General features: G+C 36.6%; 2 protein-coding genes across 2 annotated transcripts; both read left to right on the top strand.

Moving 5' to 3' along the window:
- The first annotated feature begins 7,278 nt into the window (after positions 1-7,278).
- On the top strand, positions 7,279-10,334 carry LOC104718910 (beta-amylase 5). The gene is made up of 7 exons (XM_010436733.3): positions 7,279-7,544; positions 8,100-8,501; positions 8,582-8,746; positions 8,832-9,095; positions 9,338-9,547; positions 9,631-9,870; positions 9,953-10,334. The coding sequence occupies exons 2-7, from the start codon at positions 8,313-8,315 to the stop codon at positions 10,103-10,105; spliced, it is 1,221 nt and encodes a 406-aa protein (XP_010435035.2). The 5' UTR covers positions 7,279-7,544; positions 8,100-8,312; the 3' UTR covers positions 10,106-10,334.
- A 741-nt stretch (positions 10,335-11,075) lies between these two features.
- LOC104718909 (formin-like protein 3) lies at positions 11,076-14,584 on the top strand. The gene is made up of 6 exons (XM_010436732.3): positions 11,076-11,535; positions 11,621-12,191; positions 12,270-12,744; positions 12,827-13,026; positions 13,114-13,349; positions 13,435-14,584. Exons 1-6 carry the CDS (start codon positions 11,398-11,400, stop codon positions 14,284-14,286), a joined length of 2,472 nt encoding a protein of 823 aa, XP_010435034.2. The 5' UTR covers positions 11,076-11,397; the 3' UTR covers positions 14,287-14,584.
- Positions 14,585-14,667: the final 83 nt, after the last annotated feature.

Raw genomic sequence — 14,667 nt, forward strand, 5'->3', positions numbered from 1 at the left:
AGTTTTTTAATCTTATTAGATTATTTTTTAACTGGGCTTAGGCCCATTTACATATTAGCTTAATCAAGCCATTTTGTAGAAGTTGCAGTATTTTTATTGGTAGGAAACCTCCTAATAATTATTCAAAAAAAAAACTGAAAGAAAAATTACAACAAGCAACAACAACAAAACAAAACATCCATCTACAATAAGATTAACTGCAGATGCAAATTTAATGTAGGATTTCTTCGCTCTGAAAACATTTTGTAAACTTGTATAATGCATGGTTGATATATAAGCTCTTGTAATTGTCTTGGATCCTGAGATTGAGTCTATTCCTTATATCTTAAAACTTTTTTCAAAATCCTAATCCAACTGAAATTAGGAACCCACGAATATAATTATCTAAGCCCACACCAAAGACACAGAACATAACCCAATAAATTTTTCTTATATTAGTAAACCAGCGATTTAACCGGGTTTGTACCCTTTTTCACCAAACTCTTTTTGAGCATCAATTTCTCAAAAATATACATTTAATATACTAATTATTAGATGACTTACATTAATAATGAAAAGATCATTCCATAAGTTTTTTTATCTTTAAAATTCAAGAATTTCTAGGTTGCCTTCAAATTTAGAGTAATTGCTCTGAAAGACAGAGGAAAATTCTAAATTTTGGAATAGAAATTTATCTAAAGTAAAATACACACATGTAGCTCTTATAAATAAAGAAATTATCATATGGTGTATTTGAATAGTATAGCGAACGGTTGTGTTGCGAATATTGCTGTCAAATTAGATATCATGGAGTTCATGTTGCTGTCAAATTCGATATGATCCTCCCAAGGATTCGGCACCTTCGAGTTGGTTGATAGACACACCTTGATTCTAAAGACGACGAAGCCTCAAGAATAAGGATGGTGGAATGAATGGTCGCACAAGAGTTGCGGAAAGACTTTTGATATACCGGTTTGATCTTTCAGCCTCACACCAAAAAGATCGGATCTCTCAGCCTCGCACCAAGGAGATCGGGGTTTTGACTATCGGAATCACACCAAGTAGTCGGTTTTGATTGTTGGAATCATACCAAGCAATCGGTTTTGTTCACAAAGAACAGAAGAGAATCATTCTCAAAAAGAAAAGGTTTTGATAAAAAGTTGGATTGTTGATTATTTCTTTACTCTTACATGAGTTTATATAAGATAAGAAAACTTGGTAACAAAGTCAAGTATTATTCTTGAAACTAAAAACAATAAAGATAGATAGTTGAATGAAGATTCAACTCTTGAATTTTGTCTTCCCAAGGTTTCCTTCCCAAGGTGAGTTGAACTCCAATTTTCGTCACTTCTCTTTGACCACAAAATAAAATGATTATTTTGGGCTTTTTTGGACTTGAATTAGGCTCAAACTGGGTTGGACTTGATAGGGATCATCCCCAAAATAATTTCTCATGCTCTCTTTTGCCATAAGTTCTTGCATTAGCCCATTAAGTACCTCCTTGATCTTTTTAACTCTCTTTGACTCCTTGATCCAATTTGCTGATGAGAAACAGCATGGGCTGTATCATTTCTTCATCTTGGGCTTAGTAGAAAACAACTCCTGGTTGCCAAACATAATTCTGGAAGCTCTTAAACCAACTAGACCTGAAACTCATCAAGTTAAGAAATAGATTCACCTCCTTTGGCAAATGGGACGTAACTCTGTGGTTTATTGGCCAAATCTTGTGTTCTTGAGCTTGTTGGAAACATAAGAGATCCATTGACATCCTCCAGTTGATTTCGTTTCCAAATTGATTCTGAGTTGGTCTGTGTAACACGATCTTTGGCTCAGACGCGAAAATGGAACTAGGACAGATCCACTGACTTGAAATATCCATATCTTTCAAGTATGAACTGATTTTAGCGTGCTTCCAATTCTCAGTGGTTCTAGGATGGATCAAGATTTCAGAACAGTTTTGTTCATAGCTTGAGTACTTCTGGCTTGGTCGGAATCCTCCTTTGAATGCTCGTAGGTCTAAGTCGCGTAGCCATGAGTTCACCTGATTTGTAAAATGAATAACTCTTTCACCTAAACTCTGATTGGACTGATTCAACTTCGAGATATGCTCTAGATACGGTAAGAATGCATCCCAAATAGCAGTTTGGTCGGAAGAGTTGATCTTTGACTTCGTTCGTGTTGAGCAAGACTCAAGGGTCGTCTTGGATGGTCTTATGATCATATCATACCCCTCCTCTTGAAAAAGTTTCGTCCTCGAAACTGTAAGACTTTGGGTTGGAGAGTGTTGAAGTGACTCTGGTGGCTTACCATGAGGAAGATTTGCACAGTTTATAGTGAGATCTTTCTTGGTTCCTAAAAAATCAACAACTTGCTCTATCTTGCTTGACGATAAATGGAATGTTGGCTTTTCTCTCCTTGTTGGTTCATCAGATGAATCATCCATACTATCAAGGTTGTTGATGATAATGCCTTTCTTCGCGGCTTCCTCACTCTGATCTTTGCTGATCTCTTTGTGCTTTGGTTCCTCGGCTTCTGTTTGCTCACTCGGTGATTTTGCTATTTCTAACAGATTTTTCTGAACCAACAACTCCTTGTGCTCCTTTGGTGATGGTAACGAAACAAAAGCAGCTTTCTCTTCTTTAAAAACAAGAGATGTCCTTTCTCGTTGGTAACTTGGTGTGACAGTTGACGCTCCATCAGTTGGTCTAGAAGGCCTCCTTAGAATATGATTTGAACCAAGATGGTGATGGTTGGGAACATATCGTTTCCTCAAAATAGACTTCAATTCTTCCCAAGTCTCAATAGGGTGTTCTCCATTTCTCCTCCTGCTTATCACCAACTGATCCCACCAAGTAATGGCATAATCACAAAATCCAGTGACTGCAACTCGTACCTTCTTCATTTCGCAATAGTTTTGACAACTAAAAACTGAGTCAATCTTTTTCTCCCACTCTAGGTATGCATCTGGGTCATTCCTGCCTTGAAAGGTAGGAATCTCCAACTTATTACCTCCAATGTTGTCATAAGTTTGATCCATGCCATCTCTGTGTTGTGGCCTCCTATGGCTTGTTCTTGATGATTGAGTAGTGTAATAATCGTCAGCCCTTAATACTCTAAGTTGATCTCTTTCTCTTCTATGCTGCAACATTTGTGGTTGTCTTTGTTGTGCCTCCACTTGAACTTCATCCAACCTCTTGTAGATTGCACTCATCTCAACCCTCATCAACCGTCGCATCTCTCCCATAAGTGCTTGAACTTGTGGATCATTAGACATTTTTTTTCTTTTTTTTTTTTGCTTTTTTTTTTGCCTTTTTTTTTCTTCTCTTTTTTTTTTGTTTTTTTTTCTTTCTTTTTCTTTTTTTTTTCTTCCTTCTTTTTTTTTCTCGTTTTTTGTTTTTTTTTTAAATAAAATAAATAGAAATAGAAGATGAAAAGATGAGAAGATGAAAATAAAGAAGATGGAAAAATAGAAAGATGATAGATAGAAGATTGAAAGATAGAAAATGATAGGAAGAAGATGAACGGTTAGAAGATGATAGAATGATAGAATACCAAACTCAAGGGTGTGCTCTGATACCACTTGATATGATCCTCCCAAGGATTCGGCACCTTCGAGTTGGTTGATAGACACACCTTGATTCTAAAGACGACGAAGCCTCAAGAATAAGGATGGTGGAATGAATGGTCGCACAAGAGTTGCGGAAAGACTCTTGATATACCGGTTTGATCTTTCAGCCTCACACCAAAAAGATCGGATCTCTCAGCCTCGCACCAAGGAGATCGGGGTTTTGACTATCGGAATCACACCAAGTAGTCGGTTTTGATTGTTGGAATCATACCAAGCAATCGGTTTTGTTCACAAAGAACAGAAGAGAATCATTCTCAAAAAGAAAAGGTTTTGATAAAAAGTTGGATTGTTGATTATTTCTTTACTCTTACATGAGTTTATATAAGATAAGAAAACTTGGTAACAAAGTCAAGTATTATTCTTGAAACTAAAAACAATAAAGATAGATAGTTGAATGAAGATTCAACTCTTGAATTTTGTCTTCCCAAGGTTTCCTTCCCAAGGTGAGTTGAACTCCAATTTTCGTCACTTCTCTTTGAACACAAAATAAAGTGATTATTTTGGGCTTTCTTGGACTTGAATTAGGCTCAAACTAGGTTGGACTTGATAGGTATCATCCCCAAAATAATTTCTCATGCTCTCTTTTGCCATAAGTTCTTGCATTAGCCCATTAAGTACCTCCTTGATCTTTTTAACTCTCTTTGACTCCTTGATCCAATTTGCTGATGAGAAACAGCATGGGCTGTATCATTTCTTCATCTTGGGCTTAGTAGAAAACAACTCCTGGTTGCCAAACATAATTCTGGAAGCTCTTAAACCAACTAGACCTGAAACTCATCAAGTTAAGAAATAGATCCACCTCCTTTGGCAAATGGGACGTAACTCTGTGGTTTATTGGCCAAATCTTGTGTTCTTGAGCTTCTTGGAAACATAAGAGATCCATTGACATCCTCCAGTTGATTTCGTTTCCAAATTGATTCTGAGTTGGTCTGTGTAACACGATCTTTGGCTCAGACGCGAAAATGGAACTAGGACAGATCCACTGACTTGAAATATCCATATCTTTCAAGTATGAACTGATTTTAACGTGCTTCCAATTCTCAGTGGTTCTAGGATGGATCAAGATTTCAGAACAGTTTTGTTCATAGCTTGAGTACTTCTGGCTTGGTCGGAATCCTCCTTTGAATGCTCGTAGGTCTAAGTCGCGTAGCCATGAGTTCACCTGATTTGTAAAATGAATAACTCTTTCACCTAAACTCTGATTGGACTGATTCAACTTCGAGATATGCTCTAGATGCGGTAAGAATGCATCCCAAATAGCAGTTTGGTAGGAAGAGTTGATCTTTGACTTCGTTCGTGTTGAGCAAGACTCAAGGGTCGTTTTGGATGGTCTCATGATCATATCAGTGTGTGGCCTAAGTCTTGCATAATTTGTACAATTCTTATCTACAACATAAACTTCTAATAGTTACAAATATGTACATTTTTTTCTTTCTGCATTGCAAAACCCTATAAATTTTGAAATTTTAATGGAAGACAAGAATCCAAACAGATCAATGTACAATATGTCAATTTAAATGCACATCACAAATAGTGTTATGTTCTGAAAGATACAATATGAAGAATTCAAACGATCATGTTATATGCACGCATAAAGAGTGTAAGACGTTGATAAAACAGCTGTATATTATTAATACATCAATTTACCATGATTAGAAAAGGGAGGAGTATACATACCAAATACCAACCATGCATTATACAAGGTTACAAAACGTTTTCTGAGCCGTATATATAATATAACTATAAACAATAATCAACGCAAAAACACATTGGTTATGTAGAAATACGCTTATGTGTTACTGTGTTCTATGACATTAAAATTATAATTGTCATGAAGTGCTTATGAACCTATGTTTGCATATTATGATTATAAAATGTACTACTTCTACATGTCACCCTTCAATGTATGCATTGTGCACTTTATGACAGTAGTAGATCATATTAAAAAAAAAATCAAAACAAAATTTCCATCTAATTAGTGGATACCCAAATTGTATGGATAAATAAAAATCAAGTATTCAGAATATCTGAATATGTTAACGTCAAAATTTTGTATAAAACCAGGGCCCAACGCAAATGCATTTTAGTTTTCTGAGGTAAGAATAAGAGATATTAGCAGAATGATACATTTTTAAACATAATTAAGAAGAAGATATATTCACTATTCACTATTTACAATTAGAAAAACCCATATTTAATATTATTTGACTATTTTCTCAGCCTTTTTTGCTATTCAACAATCTTCCTAATTACATTTCATGCCATTGTACAATTACTCTATTTTTCTTCTTATTTCTTGATTTTTCAAATTAATATAATTTTTTTTAGAAAACTTTTTAGATACAAAAAAAATCTATAGTTTTTTCATTACAATTTGATATGAATTTTGTTTAATAGTTTTTAAATATATTATATACCTATTTTGTATCCGTACACCTTATTAAACTAGATGGTTTAAACCGTACTCAAATATTGCTAGATTGTTTAAACCGTACTCAAATATTGCTAGATAGTTTTAACCGTACTCAAATATTGCTGGACGGTGTGAATCTATCCAACATGCTCGGTGGTTTAAACCGTACTCAAATATTGTTGGATAGTGTGAATCTATCAAATATTACCGTTTCAAAAACATAATAAAATATACTAATAATTATTTATTTAATATGAATCATATGATATGAAAAAATATGAGTACACTAAAAAAACATATTAATTATAAATAAATAATATCAATTATATCATATCATCAAATAATATCAACTGTATCATATTATCAAATAATTGTAACCATATATAACCGTAACCACTTCAACCGGAACCGTATTTAACTGTAACCGTTTAACCGTTTATTAAACGATTATGGTTAAGATTAAACAGAATTTTTAACCGTAACAATGATAACCGTAACCGTGGTCATGCCTATCACCACTATTCCTATTTCTACTCTCCTCTATCTCACACCACCCTCTTTTTTCAATAGTACTTGTATCAAACTATAAACGTACTAAAACCCCTAAAAATAAAGAGATTAAGTAAGACTCATGCAAGGACAGCAAGCTGAATAAGCATCCCACCGAGCAAAGTGAACCGCAATACAAACTATCTAATTCATATGCAGCGGAATTTGATACATTTTAATCACCGAATCAAAACCTTCAAATCTTTAAATTCGACTATAAAATTAAAGAGAACTAAGACATAGAAAGACTTTTTTTTTTTGCTCTTAATTAGAAACAATTTTCTTTTCTATTAAGTTACAACTCACAACCTTCATCTTGTTTTTCTTTGTAATTCAGTTCACACATTATTATGATAGATCGACAATACTTTTTTTTCCACCATTTATAAAATCATCACACTGGTTTCGTCATAATCCATACATAATTAATATTCGAGTTGTAAGACATCACTGAAATTGAGCCTATTTATTATAAGGCAATCATGAAGATATGAAATGATTGGTGAATATAACATTAGCCCAAAAAAAATCATATATGTATTTCCTCCACGTGCTTAAAACAAACACATGGATGGAGAACACTAGAACCCTAATTATTCCACAGGATCTCAGGAAATGACGAAAGAGGACAAGGAAGACGCCAAAAAAAAGAGGGTAACAAAGTCATTATTGAATCCTCAAATGGACCGCTACAAACATAGCACCAGTCGCTTTAGTCTTTAAGATTACGTTACACAAATCACAACCACTCGTTAAATATCTTTTGTTTCTATATAAAGAGCTCGTGAGCTTTCTTTATGAAAGACAAGTGAAGTTCAACTACTACTACTTACCGCCACATCACAATAAAAAGAAAAGAAAAAAAAAAGAGTCCTCTCCTTGGTACTTGTTTTGTTTGTATTTAGAACAAAAATGGCTGTCAATTACAACGAGAAACTTCTTCTCAACTATGTTCCCGTTTACGTTATGCTTCCGGTAACTCTCATCATCTTGAGTTAACATCATTTTGCTAATGTTTCTAGAATATAATTCATGGTTATATTTCATTTGTATGCAAATAGTATATTATTGATCACCACCTAGCACTTGGGATTATATTGTTAAACATACAAAGATAAGTGGCTATATGAGATCTTGACAGGAAAATCTACATGTTTCGGCCTCGAACTCTTTGATTTAAATATACAAAGTTTCCTACCATTACGTTACGTACGGATTACAATCATTCCGAAACTTGAACTAACGAATACAAGGGAACAAATAAAACTCATTCTTTGAATGACATTGGCCACCATCATATATAATTTAGCAATGATATGGTTTGTAATTTTACCCATATTTTCACACGTTATGGAATGTGCATTGTCGCATTTATGGATTTATAACAAATTAACAGAGTAAAAATGATGAAAACAAAAAAAAAATTGTTTGTTTTTTTGTTCGTTTTCCATAATGTCTTGATCATAACTAGTATTACATAATTATCAATCGTTCATAATTATCAATAACATTATGTTGTGAATGTGTCAGTTGGGAGTCGTGAATGTGGAAAACGTATTTGCGGACCCCGAAACGCTTGAAATGCAGCTCAAACGTCTAAAAGAAGAAGCTGGCGTTGATGGCGTGATGGTCGATGTTTGGTGGGGAATCATAGAATCAAAAGGTCCCAAACAATACGATTGGACCGCATACAAAACGCTATTCCAACTAATCGCAAATTTGGGACTCAAAATCTAAGCTATCATGTCATTTCACCAATGTGGCGGAAACGTTGGCGATGTTGTCACAATCCCTATCCCGAAATGGGTTCGTGATGTTGGCGATATCGACCCCGACATCTACTACACTAACCGTAAAGGAACCAGAGACATCGAGTATCTCTCAATCGGTGTCGATAATGTTCCTCTCTTTGCCGGAAGAACCGCTGTTCAGGTAGTAGAATCTACGAATAAGACAAAACAAAACAAAAAATTGTAGTTAACGAAACTGACTGTGTTTTCATTTTTCAATAGATGTATAGTGATTACATGAGTAGCTTCAAAGAAAACATGTCGGAATTGCTGGAAGCTGGCGTGATTGTTGACATTGAAGTTGGACTTGGTCCCGCCGGTGAGCTACGTTATCCTTCTTACCCACAGAGCCAAGGTTGGGTGTTTCCCGGTATCGGAGAGTTCCAGGTAAATTTCGTAAACTCAATCATATATATCTTTGCTTTTTACGACTTTGTCACTTAATAAACGGTGTTTTTTGGTGATTTTATAGTGTTATGATAAGTATATGAAGAAAGATTTCAAGGAAGCGGCAGCCAAAGCTGGACACCCTGAGTGGGAGTTGCCCGAGGACGCCGGGGAATACAACGATAAGCCGGAAGAAACTGGTTTTTTCAAGAGAAATGGGACTTATGTTTCGGAGGAGGGGAAGTTTTTCTTGACATGGTACTCGAACAAACTTATCTTTCATGGAGATCAGATCATAGGAGAAGCCAACAAGATCTTTGCTGGACTTAAAGTTAACTTGGCTGCCAAGGTATTGCTATTATTATGGTGGAACTGGAGCAGAGAAAAAAAGTCCTAATTGTTGAAAAATAACAAACTGAACGAACCAAAATGCATGAGCTAAAAACTGAATTCAATTTATATATAAACCGGATGGTTTCAACTTTCAACAACTATAAAATCAAACTGGGATCACTAGCACAACTGTTGAAGTTAACTTGTCTTGCAAGGTAGCTAGTAAATGAGTCTAAATTGAGTATGTGAATGTGGTAGGTTTCGGGGATACACTGGTTGTACAACCACCACAGCCATGCGGCAGAGCTAACTGCCGGATATTACAACCTTTTCAAGAGAGATGGTTACCGTCCGATTGCTAGGATGCTCTCAAAACACTACGGAATTCTCAACTTCACTTGCCTTGAGATGAGAGATACAGACAATACCGCTGAAGCCCTAAGTGCTCCTCAAGAACTTGTTCAAGAGGTAATTTAACTCACCACTGCGTATAAAGAGAAGAGAGATTCAATTTGTAAAGTTTATTAAACGGCCATTCATTTGATATATAGGTACTGAGCAAAGCATGGAAAGAAGGTATAGAAGTTGCGGGTGAGAACGCATTGGAGACCTATGGTGCCAAAGGTTACAACCAGATTCTTCTTAACGCTAGGCCTAATGGGGTTAACCCGAACGGTAAACCAAAGCTCAGAATGTACGGGTTTACTTACCTTAGGTTGTCCGATACGGTCTTTCAAGAAAGCAACTTTGAGCTTTTCAAGAAGTTGGTGAGGAAAATGCACGCTGATCAAGTAAGACTTCAAATTCCAAACTCAAAGAAACTGTTTCTTTTTCTTTTCTTATGTTAAAAAACTTATATGGTTTTGGAATAAGGATTACTGTGGAGACGCTGCCAAGTACGGGCATGAGATCGTGCCATTGAAAACTGCGAACTCGCAGCTGACGGTGGGGGATATCGCCGACGCGGCTCAGCCAAGTGGAGCATTTAAGTGGGACTCTGAAACCGACATGAAGGTCGACGGTTGATCCTCCTCTGCGACTGCTATTTTTATGGCCGGTTATGAAATGAAGTGAGAATAAGATGTTTTGCGACTTTTATTAGTCAACTGCATAAATAAAAATGCGAATTCGTCGTGTGTTTTGTGTTGACCGAAGAAATAAAACGTATTTGCTATGTATTTTGTGGACTATAATTTCTTGTAATAAATAAATAAATTGAGTGATATGAATAAATAAGTGAGTCTTCTATGGGTGATTCTATGCTTAATAATCTGATTGCCATTTGCCACAAATGGACCAGCCACACTTTTTAGTTTTTAATTAACCTAGGTTCGGAAGGGCAAAGACCAGACAATGTAATCAAACTCGTCTCCTCTTTGCAGCCTATGTTCGAACTTGGGACTTCCCATTTGTATATATTAATGTATTATCATCCGAAATTCATGTGTAAACTGTACTCGAACTACCACAATTAAAGTTGAACGTAGAATACACCATAAACGAATATATAATTGATTTAACATTCTGGAGTATTGGAGAAATATATAAGACTTCTTTCTTTATTAGTTGACTTTTGAGGATTTCGTTAAGTATAGTATACTCCTCTGTTTCTCAAAGAATATTTTCTTGTTACAAAAAGAGTGTTATTTTATGTTTTTAATGCAGTTTAAATTTTTTTTTTTTTATCCCTATTATTTAAGCTAATTAATTAGAAAAAGAAATTTTTAGTATATTTATAAAGGGTAAAATAGAAATTTAAACAATTTTTTTTAATTTGTGTGCAATGTGTTAAAATGAAACTCTTTGTGAAAAAGGGAGTATAACACATCATTGTTTTTGTATAAAATTGGATATAAGAACTTTAACTACATGATTACTTACCAACAAAATAAATAAGCTGATGCTTTAATCTTGGAAACATATCATTAGATAAGATTTTACAACTTTTATAGGTGATATATATATATATATATATATATATATATAGAAAGATTATCCAATAGAACAACTTAACAAACATATAAAAAATTGTGTTCCTCTTTCTGTTAACTCACAACACACATCATCTAAAAAAAGCTTTCCTTTCAAAGAGAAAAAAATAATCTTGAAACAGAGCTTTCTCTTTCGTTTTTTTTCCTTTTTCTTTTCTCTTTCAAATTTTAGGTTTTCGTTTGCGGTTACGATTGTTCGGCGCCGTAGAAAAGCGTTCGGACGGGTTCGGAGCTTTTCTGCATGGCGGTTTGCTTCCGGCGAACTACGACAACGAGATCATTAAGCTCTGTGAACGTGAGATGAGAAACGCAATACGAACAAGTTGAATGGGGAGATTGAGAACAACGTTTTTGGCGATCTCTCTCGTTGTTTTCGTTTGTGTTTCCGAGGAGATTATCTCTCGAGACGGTGTAGGGAATCTCTTGTCATTCTCCGCCTCCGTGAATCAAGATTTTATCGATGTGGTAAGTTTATTGTCATTGTTCGTTTTTGAACATTTTTGCTTAGGTATCGATCATTTTGTTTTGACGCATATCTCATTACTGATAGGCAGAGCAAACATGGATTTATCAACATCGGAATTCGAAGAAGGAGAAATGTTATTGGCATTGGTTCAAGAATTGGTTTCTTGAATCTCAAGGGGAATCTACGACCTATCCAAGAAGGAAGCTGGTCAGTAAAAGACAAAAGTATAGTGTATCTGCTCCAAAGTTAGCTTCCGGTCCTGTACCAGGACTGGGTTATGCGCCAGGACCTGCGCCACGTTTGGGCCCAGGTCCGGCACCGAGTCCTAGAAGTTATGATCTGGCTGCACCTGCAAGCGCTCCAACTCCAAATCAACCTTCAGATTCATCAGCTGAGACACCGGATGAGGATTTGAGTCCTGGTCCAAGCGAAGGAAAAAAACCGAGTGTTGCTCCTAGCCGAAGTGTTCCGGGTCCTCCTCCTCCACCAAAGGAGAAGAAGGATGATATCTTGATGAAACTTATCATCGCTGTTGCTTCAACTGCTTTGTTGACGTTTGCTCTTGTTGCATTGATGTTCTTGTGTTGCTTCAGATGCAATCGTAAAAATGCCAATGGTCCAAGAGATGAAGGACCACTTCTACGTTTATCAACTGGTACGATCATTCTTCTTGCATTGTTTGCCAAAAAGGGTTGATAATGTCTTTGTAAACTCATGTGACTCAACTTTTCAGGATCTACTGAGAACTCGCCCACCATTGCAAGCACTAGCAGGAGAATGTTCGGTGTTGCTAGTTCAAAAAAGAGGTCGTTTCTCTCTAGAGTATCTTTTAAGAGAAATGGTCATGATCAGTTTCCAACGGCTCCTGATGCGTCTTCTTCCTCTGGACTTCCTCCACTGAAGCTTCCACCTGGAAGATCAGCTCCTCCTCTTCCCCCTGCTCCTGCTTCTGCTCCACCTCCACAGCCACCACCCCCTCCTCCTCCTAAACCTCAGCCTCCTCCACCGCCTAAGATTGCTCGTCCTCCACCTCTACCACCGAAAGGTGCAGCTCCAAAACGTCAAGGACATACTTCCTCTGGAGATGGATCTGATGTTGATTCTGAGACTGGAGCTCCAAAAACAAAACTAAAGCCGTTCTTTTGGGATAAAATGGCTACTCCTGAACAGAAAATGGTTTGGCATGAGATTAGCGCCGGTTCATTCCAGTAAGAAGTTGAATAGTGAAATCTAGTACTACTTCTCTAATATTGTTTCTGGCCAATGCTTAAATTAGCGTTCTGCTTTCAGGTTCAATGAAGAGATGATGGAGAATCTTTTCTGTTACAATGATGGGAACAAAAACAAAACTGGTCAGAGGAGTAATTCCGCTAGCGAGTCTCCAGTTCAATATATACAGATCATAGATGCTAGGAAAGCTCAAAACTTAGCTATTCTTCTTAGAGCTTTGAATGTAACAACAGAGGAAGTTGTTGATGCCATCAAAGAAGGTATAATATAATCGTCTGACCATTTAGTGGCATTTGGGTCTTTGGTTTAGGACTGAAATGTGTCTTATTCTTGTGGTATGTCATAAGGTAATGAGCTACCAGTAGAGCTTCTACAAACATTGCTGAAGATGGCTCCAACTCAAGAAGAAGAACTCAAACTTAGACTATACTCAGGAGATCTTCACCTACTTGGCCCTGCAGAGCGGTTCTTGAAAATTCTTGTTGATGTACCTTTTGCATTTAAACGTATAGAGTCACTTCTATTTATGATCTCACTTCAAGAAGAAGTCTCTGGCCTCAAAGAATCTCTCGCAACTCTTGAGGTACCTCATCAAACAAAGACCCTTACAAAACAAGAATCTACCATTCACTTTACTAATTTCTCTGTTCCTGTCTTTGTGTCGTCAGGTGGCTTGCAAGAAACTTAGGAACAGCAGACTGTTCTTGAAATTACTAGAAGCAGTTCTCAAGACAGGAAACAGAATGAACGTAGGAACTTTCCGGGGTGATGCGCAGGCTTTTAAACTCGACACTCTTTTAAAACTCTCTGATGTCAAAGGAACTGATGGCAAAACCACACTCTTAAATTTCGTTGTTCTTGAGATCATTCGTTCTGAAGGTGTCCGTGCACTCCGCCTCCAAAGATCAAGCCGAAGCTTCTCTAGCGTTAAAACAGACGATTCAGCAGCAGATTCTAGCCCACAGTCGTTAGAGCGTTACCGAAGCACGGGTCTTCAAGTGGTTACGGGGTTAACAACAGAGCTTGAAGATGTCAAGAAAGCAGCAATCATAGACGCTGATGGACTGGCTGCAACGTTAACAAATCTAAGAGGTTCACTGACGAACGCGAGAGAGTTCTTGAAAACTATGGACGAAGAGAGTGATTTCGAACGAGCATTAGCTGGATTTATCGAACGTGCAGATGCTGATATCAAATGGTTGAGAGAAGAAGAAGAGAGAATCATGGCATTGGTGAAAAGCTCTGCTGATTATTTCCATGGCAAATCAGCCAAGAACGAAGGGCTGAGAGTGTTCGCCATAGTGCGCGATTTCTTGATTATGTTGGAGAAAGTTTGCAGAGAAGTTAAAGAAACTACAAAAACTACGAACCGGTCGGGTAAGAAGGAGAATGAAATGGGGACTTCGGACAGTACTCAACCATCTCCGGACATTCGACAACGTTTATTTCCGGCTATTACTGAACGAAGAATGGACAGTTCGGATGATTCAGACGATGATGAGGGTAGTTTATCTTCTTAGTCTTTTGATAACGTTAACGCCGTTTAGGTTTCCTTCACGCCGGGAAGAGATTGATCGCCGGAAACTTAGAAAATAAGAAAAGGAGGAAGCCGGAGTTTTATGTTTAACAAAAAGGCGTGGAAAACTAGTGAGTTTGTTGTAGCTGTTGTGAAGATCAAAGTTGTTCGATATTAATTATGTTTTCTTGAAAATCTTACTCACATCGTATATTTGTATTATTATTTCCCTATTTGTGAACTAAAAAGATAGATGATACGTTAAGTTTTTAGATGTCGATCGAAAAAAATGTGTTTGAGAAGAACTTTCTGTTTATTTTCAGTCTTATATAAAACTTCAATGAGAAGGAAACTTATGTGAGATGGTATGGAGCCAAAGTTATCC

This window comes from Camelina sativa, chromosome 10, assembly GCF_030686135.1.
Source record: "Camelina sativa cultivar CO46 ecotype springtype chromosome 10, ASM3068613v1".
Classification (NCBI taxonomy): domain Eukaryota; kingdom Viridiplantae; phylum Streptophyta; class Magnoliopsida; order Brassicales; family Brassicaceae; genus Camelina; species Camelina sativa.

Bases quoted from the DNA above. Each gene is read 5' to 3' on its own strand.
- LOC104718909 (XM_010436732.3), top strand. From the start codon at position 11,398: ATGGGGAGATTGAGAACAACGTTTTTGGCGATCTCTCTCGTTGTTTTC. The intron at 13,027-13,113 runs GTATAATATAAT...GTATGTCATAAG, and splicing joins TGTTGATGCCATCAAAGAAG to GTAATGAGCTACCAGTAGAG. The intron at 13,350-13,434 runs GTACCTCATCAA...TTGTGTCGTCAG, and splicing joins AATCTCTCGCAACTCTTGAG to GTGGCTTGCAAGAAACTTAG.
- LOC104718910 (XM_010436733.3), top strand. From the start codon at position 8,313: ATGTCATTTCACCAATGTGGCGGAAACGTTGGCGATGTTGTCACAATC. The intron at 9,548-9,630 runs GTAATTTAACTC...TTTGATATATAG, and splicing joins CTCAAGAACTTGTTCAAGAG to GTACTGAGCAAAGCATGGAA. The intron at 9,871-9,952 runs GTAAGACTTCAA...TTTTGGAATAAG, and splicing joins GGAAAATGCACGCTGATCAA to GATTACTGTGGAGACGCTGC.